The following is a 26978-nucleotide window of genomic DNA, read 5'->3' on the forward strand; positions in this document are numbered from 1 at the left end:
GTAAATTTTTTACTTCAGCACATGGGGAAAAAAAGTGTTGGTTTCTAGCTCTACCTCAGAACCCATTCAGCACATGGCTGTCTTTTCAATGTGTAAACTAGTTAGGACAAATCTGGGGTGGGTTTTTATTTACTTTAAACTGCCTAGATCTTTTTCCATTTCAAATTCTCAGAGAATCAGGTGAAACAACTAAAACTTTAAAATGTTTGATGGATATCAGACTAGCAGTGAAAACACACAGAAAGCTGCTGGGTCCAGCATTACATTTTCCTCTCTAGAACAGGCAAAGATGGATAGTGCGGGGGAAGCTGATCCATTACTCTAATTGAAACGTGTCAGAGCCTGGCAGTTTGGGCATAATTAGACCCCAGTCACAATAATTTCTAGATCATCTCCAAATGCAGATACTGCTGCATCAGCACCGTGGACGTAAATCCAGCATCGCTTTGACAAGGAAGTACTTACCTCCTGTTGGAATGATGTGACAGCTCCCGATGGCTCCAGTGTACCTTCACGTGGTGAAATTAGGGGGTGATCAACTTCTGAGCTCTACTGTATCATCCAAATCACTTGGTTGGGATTTCCAATCTATTTATAAGTAACTGAAATGCAGTGCCCATAAAAATGAACAGCATACTACAAACCTGGCAGTTCTCTATTTAACCATAATAACCTTATAAATAATTTTCACTCTTCTTTCTCTTACTATAAGCCAAGTTTTATAGCAGAGTAATTAGGAACTTTATATTGTTGCCCATATGTGGATATGTAGCCAGGATCCAGAGGGTGGAGATGACTTACCAACAGGGTTCTCCTAGGAATTTGTCCCATGAATACAAATCCCTGCACTCATTAAGGGATCTGATTCTGCTTGGACTTGACACACCTGAGGGACCTCTGTAGGCAGAGATGTAAAGGAGATGTCCAGGCTTGTGTTTAAGAGAGCAGTGATCCCAACAACAGCTGCCCTTATCACAGATAAGCTGGAGAAAAGCACTATCACACTTTATTTTAGTATGCTACAAAAGTCTTTGTTGAACTTTATTAGGTACTTTAATACCAAGCATACTTTGAAGTAACAAAAATTATTGTTATTATTACTTTTACAGAAAATCAGGTATTTCAACAGTTTTCTTTACAGTTTTTTGACTTAAAAAGAAATTACAATTGACAAGTTACAATGGAGTGGGATGGGAAGGTGATAACATTTAAAAAGATAAGACATACTATTCTTACTGAGTCAACATTTAATGATGTACATCCTGGTATGTCTCTCCCTTCTGACTGTGTACAAATTGTACATATTCACTGAGCTGCCCTGGCAGGGTTGTGATGCCTTGTGATGGCACTTCTTTTGCAATGTTTGTGTGTATTTAGAAAGGGTTTTTACATTACAACATCACCATGATGCTAAACAAAATAATATAATACAGAGAAACCCTGTTTTGGTGATTTCTGTCACAGCAAAAGTGCCATGACTGCTATAATGTGGGATAGAGGTAAACTCAAGGAGCAAATAAAGATGTGATATGAGAGCACATCCAGATAACAAACCCTTTCACAGGCTTTGAGGTGTGGGTGTGGTTGTGAGCCAACAAGAGCAGAGAATGAGGATGGGCTTCACTGAGACACCATTTAACAGGGACTCCTGAATGCATCTGGCCCCTGAGGATGTGCATTTTCCAGCTGACACTGGTTGGACTAACCAGAGATTAAAAAACCTGTCTGAAGTGGGCCCTTAAATGAGTTTATGCTGCCTCATGTGTGAACTACTTGGTTTTTACCTTCCATCCCCTTCAGTTAAATAGCAGGTACGGGGAAGATGTTTATGGTGATTGACTGATTTGGGTGGGGTTTTTGACCAGCTAGTCCTGGTCCTTTAGAAGTCAGAAGAATATTCTACATCCAGTTACAAGCACAGTTTCAGATTAAAAAAAATTATTTGTTTTAAATGCTCCCAGATTCACACATAAATTTACTTGTCTGACATCCAGGTGAAGTCAGTGCCACATTGGTACCCTGGTTAGATAGAAAAGTTATCTAATTCCCTGTATTTGTTTACTGGCAGTTTGCTTAAAGATAATTTTTCTTTCAAAAGTAAAAATAATTTTTCTGAGATTCATGCACTAAATTATGGAATATTTTTTGTTGTGCAGTCAGTAGTTAAAAAGCAGTTTTAACTCATGTTTTCCTTATGTCTTCAGCATTTTGCATTATTTGGGATCAACACTAGCAATTAATTATTATTTTAGCCATTTCCCCTGAAAGCCAAAGAATGAAGGAACAGGCTTGAATAGCCCTGAAGGAATCAGCGCTGGGGTGCTCATTTTGCACGGGATTAATCCGTGATACACAGGAGAGCCCAGAGACACATGGGGAGCGACGTGCTCATGGCCAGTCCCGAGGCAGGACAGACGTGTGCCCTGGTGGGAGGGTAGAGAGGAGCAGAGGGGAGTCCCTGCCTCCCTCTGCTGCTCTGTGCTGGCTGCTTTGCATCCAGGCCTTGCTCCAGGAGCTCCTTCTGTGCCTTCTCCTGTTTTATTTCTCACTGGCTTCTGGGACAGAGTGCACCCTGTGGGACCTGGGGAGGGAATGATTCCCTGCCAGTGCCCCAGGGCTGTTTGCATCCAGCCCTCCTCACATGGCTATTTGCAAGATGTATTTGCTTACTAGTCTGCTAATTTTTGTATTGAGTTTAAACTCAGGGCTTCACTGAGTTGTGTTGAGTTTAAACTTAAGGCCAGAAGGTCTCTTTAGATCACCCTGTCTGATTGGCTTTAGCATGGGCCAGAGAGTGTCACTGCACAGTTGTATGGCAGAACAGGGGAACGAAATGCCCTTGAAGTGAGCAGCAGTGTGTTACATTTAAGGGGTAAATTACTTCCTTCTATTAAAAAAGAAATCAAGGGCTTTTATTTTGTCACTTCAAATACAAACAATTCTATGCATCTTGGGAAGTTATAGCATTATGATATTCAGTCAGACATACCTTATAGTATATATGCTTCATAGAACTAGAATATAGGTCAGAAATAATTTTTGAGTCTTAAGTTTGTTACAGATATGTTAATTGGAACACATATGCAGTAAAAATTGAGAAGCTTTACAGTTTTAGTCAACTTATTATACAGTGAAGTAAATGAAGTGCAGCAATGTAGCAGTAAAAGTTATGCTTTTTCCACTAGGTGATGGAAACATTCAGAGTCTATAAATGCTAATTTAAGAGAGATGTCCTAACAGCTTCTTGGCTACTGGGATAGGAATAGTCTGAAGTTAACTGCCTCTCTACTGTGAAAGGTTTTAAAGCTTTTTGCTTTCCGTCCGAATAAAAAAAATGACATTTACAAACCTCTTCAATGCATATATATTACATATGTTTATCTAGCAACAACTACACCCCTTTTAATTTATTCCCCAAATGTGACTTTTCATGCATGTCTTCTGGATGCTGAATTCAGCAACAGTTTCTAATGAGCTGGTGTGTAATCCATGATTGCATTTCTCTTCTGAAATCACTTCCATGTCTGGCTGATCTATGTTTAGAAGGTGGTGCTTATCCATCAGGCATTTTTGCACTTGTCAGCATTCTTCTCTGTTGGAGGCCCTTTCCCAAGCTTCTTCCCATTTTAATGTTGATGTACAAAAGCTGTTATTCATTTGTTTTGTGCTCATTCTAGTGAGGATTGGCTTAGTAGGACTGCAAAACAGAGAAAAGAGAGAAGCTGGTTTACTGCCAGAAAACACAAAAATGTTCACTCTGTGCTTAGCTTAGAGCAAGCCTCTGACCAATATTCTAATGCACTTCATTATATGTATTTCCATTTGTCAGGAAAAGTGAAAAATTTAATCTGTAGGTAGGATTTGTAATCTGAAATTTTCAAAAATAATTTTTCATTAGCTAATTGACACAGGAAGTCAAAAGAATGAGATTATTTCATCTAAAGTTTGAGCAATATGAAAATAAAGATACAATGCATATGGGGCAAGAATGACATTTACTAGATGAATACCATGAACTGAGTTAAAATCCTGGCATTTCAGTTCCGTATCAAAAGCTCCTTTCCCTCGAGGACACAACCCACATTTGCAAACATGATAAAATAATGCCTGGTGTTAAATTTCAAGTGAGGGCAGAGGTGTGGGGGTGTTTTCAAATCAAACTCTCCCTTAAAATCTAATTCTCAGTGCCCAGGTTCCATGTGCTTCAGTGGAGCTGCATACAGGGCGAGGGGACGGGCGCTGGGAGCAGGGTGACAAAGGCTCTCCCTCCTTGCTGCAGGTGGCAGACCCCGAGCTGGTGCTTCAGGGGCACCCCTGGGGCTGGGGCTCCATGAGCAGATCTGTCTGCAATACCCACACACACGCAAAGGTGGAAGCCTGGCTGCCCCAGCAGAGAGCAGAAGGTTCTTGCACCAAATGAGCTCTGCCAGTTCACTCTTAGCTAGCCTGTCTCAGACCCCTGAGACCAAACCATGAGGGCAGGCAGTCTCTCCACTGCCTCCTGTGAAAGGGTCACTGCTCAGGGGGCCTTACAAAGCCACATCCTGGGGCAGAGGATGGCCAATGTCATCACAACCCCGGGTCCTGTACCGTAACACAGGGGCCTCTGCAAGAGACTGCTGGAATGCAGAACTAGGGGTAAATCATGTTTTTTGTCACAACAAAAGAAAAAGAATGAATTTCATTGTGAAATGAAAGCAAACAAAGGATTTCAGGACTAGAAACACTTAAAAATATTACTGTAAGAAGACTGAAATATTTCATTTCCTCCCCCCATATTACACAGAGCAGCCACCTTCCCCCATCCCCTCAAATTCCCTACACCCTTTACTCTCGTGGTCACCTTGGCCTGCAGGTAATTCACCCACATTCCCAGAGAGCATGGTGCCCCAGGGCAGCATACCCAGACCTTAAAGCCTGGGCTGGTGGTACCAAGAACCAGTGAGCCTGGTGGTGGCAAACCCTTCTGCCATGGACCTTGGATGCCTGCTTCCCCATCAACTTCCAACAAACTGACATTTCTCAAGCAAAGTTTGTTTTGGAGGAAAATTCCAGACTTGTTCAGCATGTATCTATAGTCCAGATTTATTTTACAAGACACTTTTAATTGATGTTGCTGAGACTAGAAAGTAGCAAATAAGTATGTAAGAAGCATAACGTGAACTTGGGAGGGAACTGAAAAAGAAAAAATGGGTCAGTTTTGTTTGTGTTAAAAAATTAATATGAAATATAATGTTCAGTGTAGTAAAAACATTTTTGTGATGTATGTAATGGGATGGTAGCTTCCAATTGTAAAAAAAAACCCTTGAAATTCCTACCTCCATGAGCTTCCTTTGAAATATGTAGCAAAAATGAAGGATAAAGTGTGGATGAGAAATGAAGATACTTGTGATAAATAAAATCTATTAAAAATGGTCTGAGTCTGGAACTTTGGTGTATTTTATAAATGTGGTTACTAATGTTATTAGTGTGGTAATTATTAATATAGGTAAACAGCACTACCAAATAAAGTGAATGAAAAAGTGCCTGAGCCTCTAATCTGTTTATTTTCTGAGATAAGGGGGTTTGTGAGCCTCTTAAACAATCCATATTCGGTGAAACTGAAATCTGGAGAAAGATAACTTTGAGTGGTAAGGAACATGTGCCCTAGGAACAATCATAGCTTAATAGAACTGAATAATTTATTTCTTTCAATTATTTTTAATAATATTTTTATGTATGTTATTCAAACCCCTAACATTGCTTATTGGATTTCCAGCACCACTCAGAGTTTCAGCAGTAACATACTAAGACCTTCATTAATTCTTTGGAAAAATTTTGCATGCAGGTGTTGTACACATAGAAATGAAATTTAACAAATGCCATAGCTGACAAGACATAAATAAGTTATTCACATGCAACATCTCTCAGTCTGTTTTGTATCACACCACAGGCTTTTGAAGTTTGTTTTCTTAGAGCTACTTACAGTGCTGCTGCCAAGAAATCAGTTAATGAAAGCAGTTTTCATGGAAGCTGTATTACCCAGCCACCCAGGTGCTCTGCTCTTAAGTTCCCTATTTAAAGTCTTTAAAGGCTGCCTGTTAGGCTGACCTCACCACAACGGGGTTACTGCTTATAATTGACACACTCAATTAGGGCAATCACTTCTGCTGACTGCAGAGCTGGGGTATAGTCAGCCTGGAGGGATTTGCAGCATTTTCGTGTTTATGTACATTTCAGAAAGAGGACACTGAGGTTTGTTTGTGGTAAAGATGAATCACAGGGAGATTTCCAGGTTGCTCCCTGACAAGGTGTAAAAGACATGCTGAATTTCAGATGGTCCCTTCCATGCTGTTGCTGTAAAGTCAGTAGAATGAACAGTAAATATGGAGAGAAAGGCAGACCTTCTAGGTTTGGGTATATATTGTCTCAGACAACCTTAACACTTTACACCACTAATTGTCACCAACCATATTGAAATTATCTTCACCATGTATTTGACTGGTATCTAGAAAATAACACCTTTCCAAGTGCTCATCTTTTATTGCTGACTCCAAACACACACAACTGCTTTGCTAAAGAGCAACTGGCATTTGTGGTGCCACCAAAATCGGTACAGTTACAAAACCACATCAGCTGGCAGAAAGCCATGGGTTAATGAGGTACCAGAGATTTCCTCCCAGGACCTCCACAGGATTCCTCCAGCCTAAACATCATCTCTGCTGAATGCTTGCACTGTGGGGAGTGTATGGGAGGCGATGAAGGATGAGAGAAACATTGATTCTGAAGCTCTGCAACTGAAAATAGACATGCTGAGGCACCTTGGATAACACTGCTGTCTGGGCTGTAGGCCAAAAAAAATTGGACAAGTTCAGTTTTAATGAGGTGTTGGAGTTCTCACCTTTCTGCTTATAGAACCACAGAATCATTAAGGTTGGAAAAGACCCCTAAGACCATCAGTTCCAACTGTTAACACAGCACTTCCATGCTCACTCCTAAACCGTAACTCCAAGTGCCACACCCACACATCTTTTGGACACCTCCAGGGACAGTGAATCCAAGACTTTCCTGGGCAGTGTATTCCAGTGTCTGACAACTCCTTTGGTGAAGAAATTTTTCCTAATATCCCATCTAAACCTCCCCTGGTGCAGCTCAAGGTCATTTCCTCTCATCCTGTCAGTTGTTACTCTGGAGAAGAGACCGACCCCCACCTGGCTACAATCTCCTATCTGGGAGTTGTAGAATGATAAGTTCTCCCCTGAGTCCCCTTTTCCCCAGGCTAAACATCCCCAGCTCCCTCAGCTGCTCCTCAAAGGACTTGTGCTCTGGGCCCTTCACCAGCTGTGTTGCCCTTTTTGGACACACTCATCTGGGTCAGTTCCTTATAACCACAGGGAGAGGGTTTCGTTGCTTACATCAGAGTTGGTGAAATGCTAAGTGTGTTAAAACTCCACTTGTAGCCACTGCAGCCCAAAATTCAAACAGGAACATGTATTCATGGCCTGGACAATATCCAGGTGTATATAATTAAAAGGCATGAAAGGCACAAGGCGACTAATGACCCAATATCTCTTATTTCCTTGAAGATAGTCTCTTTAGAACACATAACAAACCCAATTTGAGTGGCCTGAGAGAATTATTTTACTTTTCATGTTATGGGAGAGAGGATTTATGTATATTCCCATTTCCCTACCTGCTGTGGGTGCCTTTTCCCTCTTGATGCACTGAGCATCCTTTGCCCTGGCCTCATGGGGAGATGGGAGATCCATCACCTGGAGAGTGGCCTTGGGGCAAATTGTGCTCTCAGTAACCAGCCAGGCACCAACTCAGGTCCTCTCCAAGATTCCTGATGATCCAAGATGAAACTCTAGCCCGTGTTTTGGAGAAGCTGTGCACAGATCATACTGGAAGCAGCTGTATGGCCAGGAGGAGAATAAATGGTGCACTGCTGCCTACACCTGCACTGCAGCTGAGACACAGTAAGGAGGGTACAAGGCTGCCTGTGGAGACGGAAAGGAGAATGGACAGAAATTCCCCAACTGTTTTGCCAGCAGTGCTCTTTGAGTGTTTCACTGTTCAGCACCTTCTCAACAAAATGTGATTAATGACCTGTCCACACCAGAGCTGCCCAAGGCGTTTCCTCCTCTCCTTGGCAAACAAGCAGACAGGATCTGGCAACTGCCTGCTCTGCCATCACTCACAGCTACCAAAAACTGCCTGAAAGGGCAGGGGTTAAAGAGAATGCACAGTAAACCTTGAGGAGTTACTAAAACTTTTACAAAATTTTGGAATTGAAATTGTGTGATGGTTTTGTCCATATGGCATTAGAGGAAAAGCTCATCTGAGCAGAAGGTGTGTGAGCTTGCTCTTCTGCTGCAGCACTTCCTTGCAATAAAATAGAATTGAATCACATAAAAAATGACAAGATTTTTCCCAATTCAGTATGCAAGCCCTGTGAAACCAGAGCTGAGTGGAACAGTGGGACTTATTCAATCTGCTGGATGGTATCTTGCTCACCCTGTTAGTGGCAGCAGCTGAACTCCTGGGCATGGCTTGTGGGAAGTGTTTCTAGGACAGTAGGAAATGGTTTCAGGAGCATGCAGGAATTCTCTAAATGTGTGGCTCTGGTGGTTTTCCTGTCAGAAGGCTCAGTTCCTGGCTGCACAAGCACATTTCCAGCATGTGGCAGGATGCTGTGGTGGTGTGCTCCCCTCCACTGCTTCAGCCCTAACCACCAGCGGGCTCTGATGGCTGCACCCAGCTTTCTCTGGGCTTTGGGGTGGGCTGGCAGCCTGGTAGCCAAGGGCTGTCTGGAGTGGTGGCTGCATGCCTTGAGGAGGGGATGTCACCTGTCAAGGTTACTCCTCAAAGCTGAGAGATTCCTCACTGCAACAGAACCTTGGTAAGTGGTTAATAGCACACTGAACTTTGAAATCTTAGCTGAGTGACATAAAGGATTGATTGTGCAAATATAATCCCTAAGACATAAACCACTGAACAAGTCTGGGACTAGGATTGGAGTCAGGCACACCTACACTTCTCTTTGAGAAGGGGTTTAGAACACAAGGGAATTCTTTCTGAACTTCATGCTCAATGACAGGGTCTGGCAGTTTTGTCTGCTCTTGTCCTCTATGCAGTAAATAAACAATCCTGCCATTGAATCTTGTTAAACCACTGTAGCATTTACAATTGAACTTTGTTAAATCACTGGTTTATATCAATAAAGTACATTGTTGCTTCTCTCTTGTATAGTGCTGCTTCTCTTTTACAAGTGCAGTTGCTTCCATCCATGGCAGATGGTTTCAGGGCCACAGGGGCAATGATGGCTGAACAGACAGAATGCTGTTTTATTAAACATTGTTTTCTGAGAAGAAACAGGAAAAGTTGAAGGATCCAGTCAAATCAATTTTGCTAGGTTTCCAGCATGTGTGTACAACACAGAGCTGGACAGAACTTTGCTGTCAGCTTACAGGCTGTCATTCACAAGAAAAAACCCAGTACACCTAAAGCTATACTCCTTGAATACTTAATGCACTCAGCAACTGTCCTACCCTCCCTGACAGACTGGCCAAGTCCTGTAGTTTTAAAATCCAATTCAATCTTAAATTGTATTTCCCCCCCTTTTTCTATTGTATGTGATGACTGAAACATGACAGGAGGAAATGGATGTTGGTTCAGGGGCTGGTTGCAGACAGCATGCTGTGGAGGGAGAATCATGGAATCATTGAATGGTTTGGGTTGGAAGGGACCTGAAATGCCTGAAATGCACCTCATTCCAACTCCCTTGCCATGGGCAGAGACACCTTCCACTTAACCAGGCTGCTCAAAGCCCATCCAACCTGGCCTTGAACACATCCAGGGACAGGGCATCTCTTGGCAACCTGTTCCAGGGCCTCACCACCCTCACAGAGTGACAGAACAGGGATATGTTATTTTCTGCATTGTTGAATTCTCCAGACAGAATGTTTCTTCAAGCTATTATGACAATAAGCAAAAGGCCCCAGGACTAAATGTGGTTGACAAGAAAAATTGACCACAAAAAAGGCATTGAGCAATGAAGTGTCTCCACCTTGTGCTAAGGTGTGAAAGGAGACATGGAAGAGAGACAAAGGGAAATTAAATCTGAAGCCCAGAGTGGCTCAGGGCAGCCTAACCATTTGTGGCCTTGACTTCTTTAAATTCCTTTTTTCTTCCAGACGGAAATTTTGAGAAAGGTGAGAAGATGTTTCGGGCAGAGAGATCAGATAGAAGTTAGGCCTGGAGATGCATCTCACATAACATCAGCTCTCTCACAGTCAGACAGGAGATGTGAGGCTCTAGGAAGTCCTTGGAGCAGGACAGGGCCCTCCTGGGTGACTAATTTAATCTTGGGATGGTTGCCAGCATGGATGAGTGCTGTTGGCTTCTGTGGGTCTGTAGACCTGCATGAGATGGGAGGCCTAAATCTGAGATGGAAAAAGTGAGGTGTGTGAATCCTGCAGTTATAATTACCCTGCACAAAGTCATTAATTGCATGCATGGAAGAAGAGGGAAGCTGCTGCCCATGCATGGAAGATCTTCAGCATGAAATATCAAACTATTAGTCAGTTTTGTAACAAAGCCTGAAAGATTAGGCTTGTTTGTAACAAGCTATCAGAGACCTTATCTGAGCACAGCTTGAGGATGGGTATTTTTATTTCCTTTGGGGTGTGCCATCATGCACCAGGACTGCCCTCCTAGTGAGCAAATGGCTTTGCAGAAGCTGGGTCTGAGATTCCAGCCCCAGGTCAGGAGGAATCAGTTAAATCAGGTAAGATCAGTTAAACAGCTGGAGGACTGACTGGGCAGGGATGCAAGCAGCAGTCCAGCCTGATGGGAAGGCATGAGCCAGGTTACATACAGCAGTCAGCTTGGCTCTCTTGTCAGTGGGACTGTGCCTGAAGGAGCAGGTGAGTTTTGACTGAAAATGCTGTGAAATGGGGTTAGAGCAGCTTAAAGAAGGCACCTCTTTAGAGCCTGACACTTTTCTTATCTCTGAAAGACACTACTTCAACTATGCCTAAATATAGCCAGGTGGCAGTGACAGGCTCTAAAACTCTGAAAATAGGCAGGTTTCAAACTTCCCTGCCACCCTTCCCAATCCCTGGCTTGGGTGGCTTTCCTCTGGTTTGAATGCAGCTCCAAGAATACAACATATGTGTATTTATTGGTGAGAAAGACAGGAGAAGAGTGACAGACAGAGGGAAGAGAGACCTATCCAAGGATGGATCGAGCTGTAGCTGTCATCTCTGTCATCTGCTGGCACCAGTCTGGGCTGGTGGAAGCCGGGCTCCCTTGGGTGATGGCTCTGCTTGCCATGCCTCACTATGAACAGCTTTTGGGCTCCTCATCTGGGCAGCTTGGTGTTCATGGCTGTCCCTCCAGGGCAGGCATCACCATCCCCTGCTGCTGTCACACACAGACTGTGCCCTGGACACGGGAGGAGGCTCTGTGTCTGCCTGAGTGGGAACCAACACACTGGGATGTCGAGATCAGATCCTGCTGAACAGTGAGCTGCCTTTTCCCCCATTTCAATATTTGCTTCTGTCACAAGAAGGAAGATTTTTATCATAATGGACAAACACAGCAAAAAGCCTCCTATTCTTTCTCCTAAAGAGTTTTCTTTGACTGTGGAACATCACAGAGATGCTCCTTCCTCTGGTGGTCCCTTTCCAGAAGGCTCATCAATTTGTCTTTTGTACTTGGTGGTGTTTCTGTCGAGTTTGGCAGGGAAGTCACGTCTCAAGACAGGTTTGCTGGCATGGGAGATCTAGTATGTTGTTGGAAGAACTGGCAAGAGGCTGAAATGCCTTCATCAATAATGTCTTTCACATGAAGGAGCTTCCTGCTCTGTAGAGTTGTAGGCTCAAGTCAAGCAAAATCAGTTACTTGTTGTTCATCTATTTTTATTTCCTCCATGTGGTTTGCTGCAGTCTTTCTTTGCCCAGATGGTCAAATAAATTGCTGTCACTGAACAGGAGTCTCTGAACGGTGATTCCTAAACTCTTCCTGTTCTCTAACTGTTTAATGAGAAAATGTTTCACTTTCTTTATATTCTGCCCATTTGCTGTAGCTGTTTTTCAGTTTCTCCCCTGGAACCCAGAGGATCTGTAGGTACTTTTGTTTGTTTCTCCAGCCTCCAAGCTGCGTGATCAGACTGCCCAAAAAGCTCTTCATTGTCTGTATTTAAAAACTGTTACAAACATGGATGTACTTGTTTACAGGGAGCTTCTCTGAGGATCCAGCCATGTCAGTGAGGTATCTTGACAAGGTTCTGGGCATACCAGCCAGAAAATGTTTGGATTGGCATTGTACAGTCTTTTGGCTTTTTATTTTGTTAGCAACATTTTATATTTACCTTTAGCAGCATGATATCTTCCAAGAGTTTTCCTGTGCTAGGCAATGTTAGATGTTGACATTGGCAGGTTTGTTGGTTTGGGGAAGCAAACCTTGGTGCCACTGACACAAAGCTGTCCTTGTCTGTGCTGGGCCATCGGGGCAGGCAGGAGGCAGAGCCAGGGCCAGCGTGGGCTGGGGGCTGTGGGGAGCCCTCAGTGCAGCCCCGTGTGCTCAGCCTGGCTGGGGCTGCTCTCCTGTGTGCACAGACAGAGTGGGAGGCACTGCTGGGAGAAAGCCAAAATATTGCAGCAGAGCCTGGAAGGTGCCAGCCAGGATCTCCGTGTAAGGAAGCTGCTACGATGGGGCTTATTTTAGTGGTGTGACAGAAAGGGAGCTCTGCTCTTTTCTCAACAGACTGCATTTCTCCAGATGAATTCACAATTCACACAGTGACTGTTTCCTCCTAACAGAAAGGAAGAGGGGTCTGGCAGTTCTCTGGTCATTCCAACATGACATTTCTATGAATGAAACTGCCATTAAAAAAAGCTGATTTTTTAATTTTAACATAATAACTAAAACATTGCAAGAAGTTTAAATAAAGAAAATAAGAAAAATATCAATGCTGATGAACCTTAAATGCTGCAGAATAATAAAAACATTTAAAATATCTCTTTTTTTTTTCTTGATTGTGTGAAATGAATTTCCCTGTTCTTTGGCAAGTGCAAAAGCTGTATGACCTGGGAACATGGCACAAATCCATGCTGAGCAAAGGCACATCCAAGGATTTCCAGAAGTTTTCCAAACCTTTTCTTTGTAGGTACTTGTGCTGGAGGGAAGAGAGAATTTGATGCATGAATTGGGCTGGAACTGGGAGTGGGGCTCTGGCCTCAGGGGCTCGCTGTGGAGGGGAATGGCCCTGCAGCTGCAGGACTTTGTCCAGGGCGCCTCTGGGGCAGGGGCTCACCAGGGCTGTGCTGAGTGTCCTTCATTCTGTCACACTCCTCTCTGACTGCTTGGCTGCTCTGATGCTGGGTCTCCACCAAAACCTGCTAATGAGCTGCAAATATTGATCCCATTGGAGAAAGATACAGGTGCCAAGTTACATGCTTATGGGCAACAGAAAGATAATGATCTGGAGCAGCTTTGGTCTGAGATTTCAAATCTGTACTTTAGTGATTAGCTTACTAAGCACAGGAATGTTAATTAACTCTCTGTATACTCTCTAGGCAAATAGGAAGTGTTTGGAACTGTACATTGGGCTCACAATTGTTTCCAAGGTATGAAATTACATGTTAAACTACTGAAAAAAAAATCTGAGTGGGGTTAGATGATACTCTGCTAGAAGAGAGTCTGGATTTGGGAGTTGGCAAAGCCAGGGTCTAGGGAGAGGGTGAGCTTTTTGGTGAATACCATCTGTCATGAAAACCTGTCTGACATGTAGCAAGGACAATGTTCAATGCTCATGGTCCTGAAGACATTATTTTTTGTCATCTTCATTTTCTTGCTCCAAACCCAATTTGTGCAGGCTTTGGACAATTTGTAAGGATTTATTATTGCTATTAATTTATATAATTCCCTTAAACATTTTCTTGAGTTGCTCTAGAGGTGTGAAGGGCACTCTTGTAAAAGAAAAAGAAGAAATTCCTTCCCTGCAGAGCTTTCAGCATGGAAAGCAAACTGCAATCAGCAGTGCAGAGAAAAAAAACCAAAACAACCTATCCCAGAGAGGGAAGGGGAGGCTGTGTTAGGAAATTGCCAGCTGAAGAGCATGCAGAAAGGCAAGCTGGTTTGCTGGAGCCCTCAGTGACAGGTGGACATGGACAATTTTCCTGTTGTTTGTCTGTTCCCATCAATGACTATGAGACAAGTATGGGTAAAATGCACCTTTCAATGTAGGGATGCCCTTGTAGCAGCAAGAGGCAGCAGGGCAGTCTCAGGCAGCAACTAACCCAGTACCAAACACTAGCAGGACGGGGGGAAATCTCCAGCCCTCCATCTCAAACCAAACCCCAGTTTCACCAGGATTCCTCAAAGCTCAGTCACTAGTTTCTCCAAGACAACAATAATTCAGAACAACCTAAAGAACACACTGATACAGGTTTGCTCACAAAGAAGCTCAGCTGTAGAAAGAGGGGCAGCTGAGACAAAAGGGAAGCAAGTCAGGTCCAGTTGCATCTGTACAGCTACATCTGCAGCTGGAGAAGAGCTCCAATAAAGACTGCCACCCTCCCACACCCTAAACAAGTACTATTTTTCCATACTTCCCTCTCATTCTGGTCCATCGGCCAGGTGAGCAGTGGGGCACAGAGGACCCTGTGTGTGCCTTGGTGCTGTGCTGCTCAGGGAGCAGTGCCCCTGCTGCTGGCCCTGCTGGGGCTGAGGCTCCTGCCGAGCCTCCCTTGCCTCAGGAGACCCTGGCAGTGCTGAATCCCCAGTGCAGGTGCTGCCTGTGTTTGGTGTCTGGCACGGAGTCACCTCCTTGTGCTGAAATAATACTGATGGATTTCTGCTCTGCAGTGATAGCTTGTGTTTGCAGCTGGGTTAATGCGTGTCAGCTGTCATCGTCCCTGTCAGCCGCTGCTGTCACCGAGCTGCAGATAAGTAAATCTGTGATGATGCATATCCCAGGGAGAGCAGGGATTAAATATTTCATCGCCTCAGACACTGGAACAGCTCCTAATTTGGTGTCCTTTTCTGGAGGTCACATCCTCTCGGATCACCCAGCCCTGGGGGAGAGCAGAGCCTGCCTGGGTTTCAGGGGCTGCAGGGCTGGGCCTTGCTGGCAGCAAGGTCCCTGCAGCCAGGGCCAGCCAAGCTGCTGAGCCAGTCTGGGCACAGTTAGAAATCAGCAGAAACTCAAGGAAAAAGTAAAACCTCCTTTTCTTCCAATGGGCCTGGTAAGGCAGTTGAGCCTCTGTTGTGCAGACCAGGGACAAGTGGCCAAGTGTCTGTGTCTCTGGGACACACTGCTGAGCACCAGCACCATGGACTGAGCCCCTGCCTTGCGTGCTGGCTCCCTCCACGTGGGCAGCACTGTGGACAGCATCAGCTGTGGCTGTGGTCAGGTAAATGTGCTGGTTTCATGGTGGTGCCAAAGTGATGGGCACTGAACCCTGGGGGGGATGAGCTTGGTGGTCATTCCTGCACCCCTTACATCACCACGTGTCCATGCTCTTTCTTCTCTGCAGTGATATGCAAACCCCTTTGCTAGCAAAGTCTCATATTATCAATTGCTTTGAGACAGGAAAAAAAGCTACAATTCAGATTTCTTCACTCTCCTGGACTTTTATGGTGTTAGCCATAGGAACTTTATATTGAAGGAATTTCAGTGCAAAATACCAATTTGTTGAGACTGAAATTTTCTCGGATGCTTCTTTTTTTTAACACATGAAAGGAGCTATTCTAGGGAGATGTGGAAAATGAAAGAAAATACTCTGATAAACAAAATCTTGGATACTTTTAGACTAACTACCTAAAGAAACAAATAAAAAGGAAAATGTCTCCCTTTTTTGAACCCCACTGGAAGAGACAGAAGACTCATCCTGTTAGTGCTGCTCAGGGAATAAAGTCCTTGTTTTCCAGAAAGACTTAATGAACCATAAACATTCAAAAACCAGGAAGACATATAAACATGAGTTGTGAAAAGCCTGATTTCTTTCTTATTTCCTGAGAGCTAGTGGTCTTCTTTGCAATTATGAGGCACAGATTTTTGTTTGTTTTTGTTTGCATCTTTGTTTTTTTAAAGTTGAGATTGAAGTACAACACGTGATTCAGAACTGGAACTTGGAAAACAGAAAGCATGAGCAGTTGTGACACTTCTAAAGCTGCAGGTGATTCTACAGGCATTTCATCTTCATCCCTTCCTTGTCTTCATGTGAACTAATAGCCTTCCTTTGCTGTGCTCTTTATTTGGACAGTATAGACTGTATCCTCCATATGGCCATGTTCCCCCATGGGTCTGTGGTTGCACTGACTCTGGGATCAGTAGCTGGACCTCAGCAGAAAAAAAACCCGAGGTTTTGCAGATGGATCTTTCTGTTATGTAAGGTCTCCAAATCAGTATTCATCTGTGCACTGTGAAATAGCAGCATTTCTGCTTCTTTTTGATTTTTTTTTTTTCATGCAGGGAAAGTATACTTTGTGCTGGCTTCTTACATAAAAATAGCAAACTTTATGAGATGCATTTCCCTCAGGCCCCACAGACTAGAATTTGTTCTGTAATAAGAGACCAATGTGTTTTAATTGCTTGTTGTAGACTATTACCTGTTAATTTTTTCTGACAGTGTGACACCAGCAAAAAAACCTTATTTTCTGTTTTGCTTCCTTCTACTTTAGAACTGTCAAACAACTGCAACATCTAAGGATAAGACATGACAGATGACTCAAATATGTGACAGGTCATAAAATATTGATTCTTCATGTTACCTGCTAATGAAACACATGCCACCATGGCTAAATCTTCCTCGCTTTGGATTCCTGACTTCTAATTGTTATAATTCAGTTTAGGTTGCAGTCTAGAATTAGGAATCAATGGGTTTTGTCCCCAGAAACACCAAAGCCTATAAATAAGGGATCAGTTCTACTTTTCTTTAACTGGTGGTTTTTATCTAGACTCCCAGCCACATTTTGTGTTAAAATCTTCATCTGATGGAAACCCTTTTGGACCTTTCTGGTTTCTTTTTGACTCAGTAGAACCAAGCCAATTCCTAACACCATATTATTATGAGAAGCACTAAGGATCAATCAAGGACTTCCCATTGTGATTTTCTTCCCCAAGAGAACCTTCTCTTGATCATGTATGAAATAAATAATATTTACTAGATTTTTTTTTTCAGGATTTTGGCATTTTTCTGGTTAAGCTTATATTTTTTAGTCTTTTTATGTAATTTTCAACCAACAACAGCTGAGTGTGGGCTTTCTTGTCTGGTCCTACTGGGTCCTTTCTGTCAAATGAAGACAGTATTTGTTTTGGCTAGAGATTTCTATGTAAGATGTTCTGGCAGGAAGTAGGGGATGCTGCCCTACCTTTCAAGGACACTGAACCTACCTTTCAAGCAAGATCTGGAAAACAATGTTCAAAACTAGATTTGTAAGCTCTTGAGTAGGAGTTGTGTCTGGTGCAAATTCTGTGTGCTTGGAAGGTTATCTGTTTTCCATTTCTATCAGCCAGACTTCTAAAAGAGTTGAACCATGAATCTGAAAAAATCTAAAAAGCATTTAGAAAATCTCATAGCATTTAGAAAACTTTATTTAAATAAGTTGATATGAAAGCAAATTTCCAACAAAACTTGTTGAAAAAACATACTGATAGAGAGGTGATTAGTGGCTTACTGTCCAGCTAAAGGACTGTATTTACTAGAATTTCATGGGAATCTGTCTTAGGTCTGATGTTATTAAAATACTGTCAACTAGCCACTTAGATAGTGGAATAGAGGATCTCCAATGGAATTGGGGATTTTCTCCTCCATTTGTGGGTCACAGTAATTCAGGAGGGGCTCCAAGTGTCTTGTAGGTCAGAACAGTATTCAACATTTATAGTGAGTTAGAGAAAAGATCTGAAAAACAGGAGACAATTCAATAGCAGTACATGCATGGGCAAAGGAGAGAGTTGTGCAGGATAAAAGTTAAGGACCAAACAACCACATGACTCCACAAGGCCCTTCTGTTGTGAAAAACAGACTAATGCCCTACCACTTTGAAGAAACAGAAACAATTATCTGCAAGGTGCACAAAGTGAGTCTCCCAGGCTGCTCAGCAGGGCCCCAGCTGCATGGTTGGCTTTTTGGCACTGGACTGTAGGGGAGAAGTGTACCTGCCTGGTGAGTACAAGAGGGGAACAACAGGAGAGTCAGAAGTCTTGGAATTCTTAATGTAAGAGAAAACATGGGCAATTGATCTGTACAATCTAGAGGAAAGGAGACGTAGTGGACATAACACTCTTAACTCTGAAAAGAAGCTGCTGGGAAATGAAGGGAATAAATCATGGGAATGTGACAAGTAATGGACTTAGAGAGCAGCCAGGGAAATTTCACAGATGTGAGGAAAACCCTGTCCAAGATAAAATCCCTTGGCCGGGGGAGCAGCTGCTGAGGGTGGAGTGGGAGCTGCCAATGCTCCCAATGGGGCCCTGCAGTGCTCCCCCACCAAAATGCCCCCAGTCCCTGCAGGCAGGCAGGGCTGAGGCACACAAACCCCACTTTGCACCCACTGACATGCAGCAGGCAGGCAGGACAAGAGAAGTGTGCCATGTCTGTGTTACAGCCCCACGGGAGGGACACAGCCTGGGAGGATGCTGGGCTGCAGGGCAATTCCCAAGGCAGGGCTCAGGGACAGTGGTGTCCTGCTGTTCCCCCTCACTCCAGCTGGAGGGACTAAATGACTTAGGAACATCATGTTTTCTCCCCAGGTGACTTACACAGAGGGCATTTCCACTGATCAGGGAAGAATGATTTCCCAGCCCATATTTCTGTGCCAACTGTACTGTCTATTTTTAACAGCAAGCTGCCATTAGCATTTGTTTGCTAAAAATAAACACATTTCAAATGCAATTCATTACCTAGCGCATTAGGGTAAAGGCAATTTATTCTTCAGTCAAGAAGAAATATTTTTAAGAGATAAATTGGTTCATGCAAATATCTGTGACTTGCACTCAGTGCACGTGGTACCAGCAGAGACAGTGCTCTGATTTCAATTGATGGGATAGATCACAAAATTCAGGAAGCTGCTGAGGAGCTCAGTGCAACATCCTATTTAACTTAATTAAAAACATGATGACAATTATGTAAGCGAAAAACAAAAAAGAGATGTGGGGTGCTAGACACAGTTCTCCCTTTGAAATGCAGTGAAACAGAAGGGTAACAAATGGGCAGATAAGGTTCTTGAGAGGGGTGTTCTTTATTATATTGATGGTAATGGCTCCCTAAAACCTAAGCATCACTGTTTCTCACTCACAGAACAGGGGAGTATTACAAGGGCACAATTCTGAATCAGAAAATGCCAGTACAGAAGGATTTTAAAATGGGTTTAGATGAGCTGCTAAGCCAGGAGATGGATGGTGATCTCTGGTGAACCTGTTCTTCATGAATCCCTTAGTTTCCTTTTTATTTAAGAAAAAACAGCTTCCCAAATGTTTTGTGGAAATAAGGTACTTAAAGCAAAACTAGCTATCTTTTGGCAGGAGGATTTGTAGGGCATGTAGTGAATTCCTGCTCTGAAGGATCACAAGTAGGAACTGAACCTGAGCCTCACATGCCCCTCTCTTCTTCAGAAAAAAAATAATGTACCATAAATAAATAAAAAACCATAAAAAGAAAAAAATCGACTCAAAGTCCTCAGGATATATGGGGAGAAAGCAAAGCTTTCAAATCCAGCCACCGCTAATGCAGCAGGTCCTGCAAAATCGGCACAGTCTGGTTTTCCCCACTAGAGGGGACTGCAGTATCTGGAGTTACCTGCTCACTCAAAGCAGTTCTGGTAACTCCAAAATCTGTGGCATTACTAAGAAAATTAATTACTGATACTTGTAATATAATTCAAAACAGTGTAAAATTGGAATATGGTGGAAACCCTTATTAAATGTACAAAATGAAAAAAAGAATAATTTGGATTTATGTTCCTACATTAAACAGTATTTTGAGGTTGCCAGATTAAAAAAAAAATTAAAGTCTCCTAATTTTTCTGAAAAATGTGGGGCATTTTTCTATACTGTTTTGCAATGCACATATGAAATACTTTAAATTAAAATAAAGTCTAACATCAGAAACCTAATCTATAAAATGCTCCTGATGATTCACAGTAACTTGCGTCAAATCTGCAAAAACCAACATCTTGCTGTCCCCAAAATATTTTGGTGGCAGGATCCTTAGCTAATTGCAAACACTTGAAACAAAATGCAGAAGGAGAGAAATAAGAGCCCAGGTGTGCTCCCCACCTTAGATGTGCTGCTGGGGGATGCCACAGCAGGCGGCACAAGGAAGGCTCTGAACGTGGAGAAAACAAGTTCTGACTTTTCTCATGGTCTCTTATCCCTACAGTTTTGGCAATTAAGCATTTCCACGTGCCTTTTTCATCAGAAACAGCCATCAAAGCAGCACAAGTTAAAGCACATGTGCAGTTGTTGAATTCCAGGATAAGGAATAACAGAATCAAAGAATTGTTGAGGCTGGAAAAGGTCTAAGATCATTTATTTCAACCTTTAACCCATCATCACCACTATACCATGTCCCTTAGTGCCACATCCACACAGCTTTTGAACACTTTCAGAGTTTCTGACAGGGGCACTTTCAGAGACAGTTTCTATCCCAGTTTCTATCACTTCCCTGGGCAGCCTGTTCCGATTCCTGACTATTCATTCAATGGAGAAATTTTTCCTGGTATCTAATCTGAACCTCTACTGGTGCAACTTCAGGACATTTCCTCTTGTCCTGTCACTTGTTACCTCCTCTCAGGTGGCTGCAGAGAAGAGGTCACCCCCAAGCCTCCTCTCCTCCAAGCTGAACAACCCCAGCTCCCTCAGCTGTTCTTTGCAAGGATTGTGTTCAATGTGCAAGCACTGGCACCTGCTGCCAAGGGCCAAGACTTGGGTTTGAAGCTGGTTGTTCCTGCCAACAGGTTTTGTTTTACAGAGCTTTATTTGCATCAGTTCTTCCTAAGAGAGCAATGGTGGGAGATGCCTTCCCCATCCTGTGATTTATCCATGTGTGGGTTGTGCTGCACTTCTGCCCTGCCACAGGGGTGATCCTGTGGGATGCCCTACTTGCACCTTGCTCACCACTGCATCTCTTTGGCAGGATCAACCCCTTGTTATTATTGCTCTTTTGCTGCAAATCATTAAACCAGAACTCGTATTTTCTCTCTGCCAGGTGCCAGCAGTTTTCTTGCCTTGGTGTCAGAGCCTCGGAGAACTGCAGAGGTCAGCAGGAGCCTGCTCCAGCCCCTGTCCAGCTAGAGCAGGCCACTCAGGGTCAGCTCCAGTCAGGTCCAACCATGGATGCTCCAGCACCTCTCTGGCAGCTTGCTCCAGTGACAATGACAATGCTTGCTGACAAAAAGGGTGTTTTTAGAGTTTAAATGTAATTTCCTGCATGTCAATTGGTGTCTGTTGTGTCCTATGCAGTGCCCAGGCACCACCAAGCAGAGTCTGGTTCTGCCCTCTTTACTGGGCCCCCATCAGGTATTTGTACACACAGGGTCCCTACTGAGCCTTCTCTGTTCCAGGCTGAGCAACGCCAGCTTGTCACAGACATATTTATGAAAAGTCCTTTTGCTAGGATCTTTTCTCCTGAAAAGCTGAGAAGCTTCAGCTTCTCCATGTTTTGCTGCTTTGGAATGTGATTTGGAGAATTGTTCACCCAGCATATGAAATTGTTTTCATTTGATGACCAACGACAGCCACCTGTGTCGAGGCTGTGAGCAGTCACAAGATTTTATTATCATTCTTTTCTATTCCTTGCTGGCCTTCTGATGAAGGAAAAACTATTCTTTTAGTATAGTTTTAATATAATATATATAATAAATAATAAATCAGCCTTCTGAAACATGGAGTCAAGATTCTCATCTCTTCCCTCATCCTGGGACCACTGTGAATACCACCACACCAGGTTTTAATCCTTTTCTCACAGGAGAGTTGCTCCAGTCCCTTTCTCATTCTGTTGGCTCTTCACTGAACTCCCTCCAGCGTGTCCTCATCTCTCTTGCACTGAGGAGTCCAGCACAGGGCACAGCACTGCAGGAATCACCAGTGCTGAAAGCAGGATCCTGAATGGATTTGGCACAAAGGCACATCATTACCCCACAGGCAGCTTGGTGCCCTCTGGAACCCCAGGTCCTTTCCTATCAAGCTGCTTTCCAGCTGGGTGCCCCACAGTGCATTCTGGTGTGTGGGCTTGTTCCTCTCCAGTGGCAGGACTGGGGTTATCCCAACTTCTTGTGGTTCCTATCTAGCCATTTCTCCAATCTGTTGAGGCGCCTCTGGATAGCAGCATTACCCTCTGCTACTTCAACACTTATCCCAGTTTTTTATCTGCTGTATCATCCAGATGGAATTTATGCCACTGCTCTCAGCCCTTTATGCTGGCACTTCAGCCAGTTTTTGGTCCACCTCGCTGTTTAGTTACTCAGCCCTTCATCACCTCGTCTGTGAAGTTATGGCAAGCACCCAAAATCCCTGCTGAAGTAAGATGAACAATGCCCCTCACTGCTTTCCCTGTGGCCCCTGGGGCACTCATGTTGCTGTACAAGGTTTTCAGGTTTTCTCAGGTGTGATTTCCCCTTTGTAAGTCCAGGCTGACTACTTCCAATCAGCTTCTTGTCCTTTGTGTTTGGAAATTATTTCCAGGACTATTTACTCCATGACCTGCCCAAGGACTGAGGTAACACTGCCGTGTGTGCTGCTCCCCACATCATCCCTCTTGGAGATAGGAGTGACACTGAATGTCTTGCCTATGGTATGCCCAAACCTATTGAAATTATTTAACTACTTTTTAAATTCAGTTAGTGAATGCAAAAATGATTTCCATGGTCATCTTCTTACTATGGGAATGGCAATCTTTCCAGGTGCCTCCCCCAGTAACAGTTTTCCTTGATTGCTCCCTCCATTCCAAACTCTTCATTTGCTGCTGTTCTCTTTCCAGGGGGTGTGACAGGACACCAGCCCAGTGCAGCTGAGTGCCTGGGATGGTTCCTCACACACTGGGCTGTTTCCAGAGGACTGAACCTCTGCCACAAACCCATCCAGCTGCTGAGAGGAGGGAGAGCAGTGGGAACTGAGAGCGGCTCAGAGGACAGAGTGGGAAGTGTGAAGATCTTTTAAAGCTCCCTTTTCTTCTCTCTCTCTCCTTCCTAATCGATTCTTCATCCTGAGGAAACCCCTGTGGGATGCTGCTGTCAGAAACTTGTCTCCCTTCCCCCCTTATTTCCATTGCTCCCTTTGCAGGTGACAGGCAATTTTCTCCCATTTATTAAGGTTATCTTTTCCTATACCCATCACAGGTTTCAATCTCCTCTGTCCTTTTCTGCTTTCTATTCTCTTCTTTTTTATTCCAAGCAGAGCAAAGAAGAGAGCACTGGCATCCTAATTATTTATATGCAAATATTTCCTCTACTTTTGTCCTGATTTAGCAAAAGTTAGAGTCCTAAAGGAGCAGGCAGGAGGGTCCCTTTTATTCCCATCAGGCATTCTTGCAGCTTCATTCCTGTCTAGCAAAGCAGTTTACAAGACCAATGGAAAACTGACATTCTTTTATCCCTGCTGCAAAATTTGTTTTATAATTATATGTATCCTATTCTAAAATGTATATGTGGCCTTAATCCTCCTAATATGTAAGGCTTAATATGTATAAAAAGTCTGCTATGTATGTTGTCTCAGCACAGAATTTCAATTTCTAGAAAGGCTGAGACTGAATTAAAAAGGAAACACTGTGCATGGCAATGAGCTCATTTTGACAGGCTGAATTAATTTTAAATAATAAGGAAGTAATTTCCATCTCACTAAATGCCTGCATTTTTCTGTAAAAATAAAACACTATAGTCAGAAAGACACTCTTGAGAAGTGTCTCTCATAGAGATAAGCAAACCAGATAGCAATTAAAAAAGTAAATAAATCATAATTACAATAGTAAAAGGTAGCATTAAGTATTAATGCACTTCAAGCCCAGCTACTTTGATTGATTTCTGCTTTATCTCATTAGCTTTATAATCAGAAAAATATAATCATATGAAGATACATAGATTTAAGCACAGACAAATACCTCCAGCAGTTAGACATGGCTGTTTTAAGGATGCAGTCACAACTGCCTGATGTAAAAGAAAAGACCATGAGGAACAAAAGATGTAGAGAAAGAGCAGCACCATCCCTGGTCCCCACTGTCCAAAGGGGCAAATGAAATATTCTGTGGATGGTGACATAGGGGACATGGCTTTCTGTGCTGAAGCATGACCAAAAGTGATGGAGCTTGACATGGTAACACCCATCTGGAGTTGAGAAGAGATGTTCAATCTCTCCTCTAGGAGGGGGATTCCCCTCTGTACTCCAGACTGGTCAGGAGAGTTTTCCCACCCAGGCTGGGCACAGCACAGGGCAGTGGCACTGCCGGGGTTTGCACAGAGCCTCGGGGTCCCCCGTGGGCCTGGGCTGTGCTCTGGTTACTGGGCTGGGCACAGGAACACCCTGGTAGATCCATGGGCTCCCCTGCCAGGGGAGAACTGTAACCACCAGACACCCTCCACACCCCTCCTTGCATTTCCTGCACAGCATCAGGAGGAGCATCTAGGTCATGGGTGTCTGAGCATCCTCCCCTTGTCTAGCATATTCTCTAGCATATTAGGAGCCAGGGTGTCAGGCCCTTTCCCAGATTCAAGGGAAAAAATTCACCTCCTTTTTTAACCAACAGCATGGTAATTTGAACATCTGCCTAGGAATGAGAGATCCTGGTGCAGCTCTAATCCTTGCAATAGCTGCTTGACTACAAAGCATTTTCTAAAATGTATCTTTCATTGTCCTGTAAATGAAACTGGGGAGAAAGGGAATATAAAAAGCAAGATCAAGGATGACATTGTAGCCTGGTGACAGGGGCACTAAGCTGTGGAAAAGGTGATCTGACTTCCCTTCTCTGCTCCCATTAATATTTAATAGTCATTAAATTAACAGTCAGGGACGTGTAGGATTAACTACAGGTCAACATCCTCATACTTATATGTGAATGAATGAGATAGTGCTGGTGTGGAGGGAAATAAGCTATTAGCAATGAGCATGGCCAGTATGTCAGTAACAGACACGAATTTAAATGATTTAAACACTGTCCCTGAAAACCAAAACAATGAAATGGCTGCTCCAATACAGACACACACAAGCCCTGCACTGATGCTGAAACCTCCAGAACACACACCTACAGAGATGTGAAACCCTTTTTCAAAAATCAGCCCTTCCTCTCTGTGGATTTGCTCAAAGGACTTGCAGGAGACTGACACTGCTGATGACAGGGAAAACAGCCATAAACAGCCTTTCATGCACTCAATAGCAGTGTTCTCAAAAGAGCCTGTTGAAGATGCTGTGACTGATCCACCTGCACTGCCAGGAGAGGAGCTGAGGACTCCTGCACCAAGCCATCAGGCTCATTTTCAGGCTCACTGGCAGGGTTGGAGTGAGTGATGGCTGCAGCCACAGCAGTGTCCTCCTGCTGCCCTCCAACCCGGCCCTGACACTGAGGCACAGGAGAACCCAAGGTCTCTCCTGCAGTTCCTTTTTTGGTGCAGCTTGGGAACACCACTGGCTGCAGCTGTTAGTGCAAGATCCCCTCATCTTTCCCATGCTCTTTAAAATGAAAAGCAGTCTAGTCTGAAACAACCTTTCCACTTCTGAGGACTCTAATCTGAAACAACCACCTTGAGGACTCTGCTGGCCAGCTTGTTCCCTTGTCCCTCAGTGGAGAGAAGGACAAGGGGACAAGCCTGTTCATCTATTTTGGTGGATTTGTTTGCTGTCTCCCTGTTTAGGGCAGGCTTCCACCAGCTGTGGTTTCCTCTGCAGATGAGCAGAGAGGAGGAGGGCTGTCCTCCACAGAGGGATGCCTGCTGGATCTGACCAGACAGCTCAGAGCTCAGGCAGCTTCTCTTCCCACAGTTGCTAAGAAACCAAAAACAATCAGCTGCTGAAACAACAGTTTAGTGCATTTCCCCCTCCATTTGTCTCATTCTGGATTACAGCAGCTTTAAGAATTGCTGGGCTTTCCCTGTGCTTCTGCTGGGGAGGGCAAGCACAGTGCTGGGGAGGAGGGTTTGGCCTCAGTGCCTTTTGCAATAGGGCTCCAAGCACACAGGCTGTTTCCATGTGTGGCCATCAGGGCTTTCCCTCCCTTGAGCTGTCTGCAGGGCTCTCAGGAACACCTTTTCACCTATTCACCTATTCAGGTGTCATTCCAGAGCCCTTTCAACTCCCTTTACAGTCAGCGCATCCACTGAGTCACCAGCAGATCCAGCTGTGGTTTTAATGAAACCTGTTGTCCAGTTCCTACTTCAGTGTTCCAAATGTGTTCATTTATCCCCTTGCAGGCCTGGCTGTGGCTCTCTCCTTGCCCACAGCCCTTCACAGATTGCCTGGGAGGAGGGACAGTGATGATTGCCCTGCAGGATTTTGGAGTGCCATCAGGAGACCATTTGGGTTTCCCTGTGGCTGAGAGCCAGTGAGCCACTGAAGAACAAACTCCATAGGAGGTTAATACCTGCTGGGAACATCACCCAGGAGAAAACTCTTACCCACATTTAGCTGCAATAATAGGAACAAATGAGAAAATAGACTTGGGAAAAAGCATCTTTAGTCAAGTCAGAGGTAGGTTTACAGATCTCCTATGTGTGGTGTTAGCACAGGGCATTTGTCTCTGGTTGAAGGGGACTGGGAGGCTGCTAAAAAACTTTGGGGAATAACCTTGCCTGCATAAATGACTATGTGAACTTCACTTCTTTATTTCTCTGTCATGTCAGCTCAGCTGCATGTTCACTATTAATAATCCGTCCAGCTCTGTAGAGTCTCGTAGTGTCTTGGAAATGTCACCTATCAAGGTACACAAATAAAGCTAGAACAACCTCAAAATATGAACTGCTCTGTGTGTTTGCTAATAGTTCTGTGCTGACTGTGAGGGCTGGATTTC

The 26978-nt window shown here is 43.9% G+C and overlaps 1 protein-coding gene across 3 annotated transcripts in view; it reads right to left on the reverse strand.

Moving 5' to 3' along the window:
* Positions 1–1005: 1005 nt before the first annotated feature.
* Positions 1006–26978, reverse strand: part of LHFPL3 (LHFPL tetraspan subfamily member 3) — a 236668-nt gene continuing 210695 nt past the window's right edge. For all 3 annotated transcript variants that reach the window (XM_064702878.1, XM_064702880.1, XM_064702879.1), the window contains one exon: positions 1006–3697. In XM_064702878.1, the coding sequence (XP_064558948.1) occupies positions 3669–3697 (29 nt within the window). In that variant the 3' untranslated portion in view covers positions 1006–3668. The remainder of the gene's footprint in view (positions 3698–26978) is intronic.

This window comes from Zonotrichia leucophrys, chromosome 1A, assembly GCF_028769735.1.
Source record: "Zonotrichia leucophrys gambelii isolate GWCS_2022_RI chromosome 1A, RI_Zleu_2.0, whole genome shotgun sequence".
NCBI lineage: Eukaryota > Metazoa > Chordata > Aves > Passeriformes > Passerellidae > Zonotrichia > Zonotrichia leucophrys.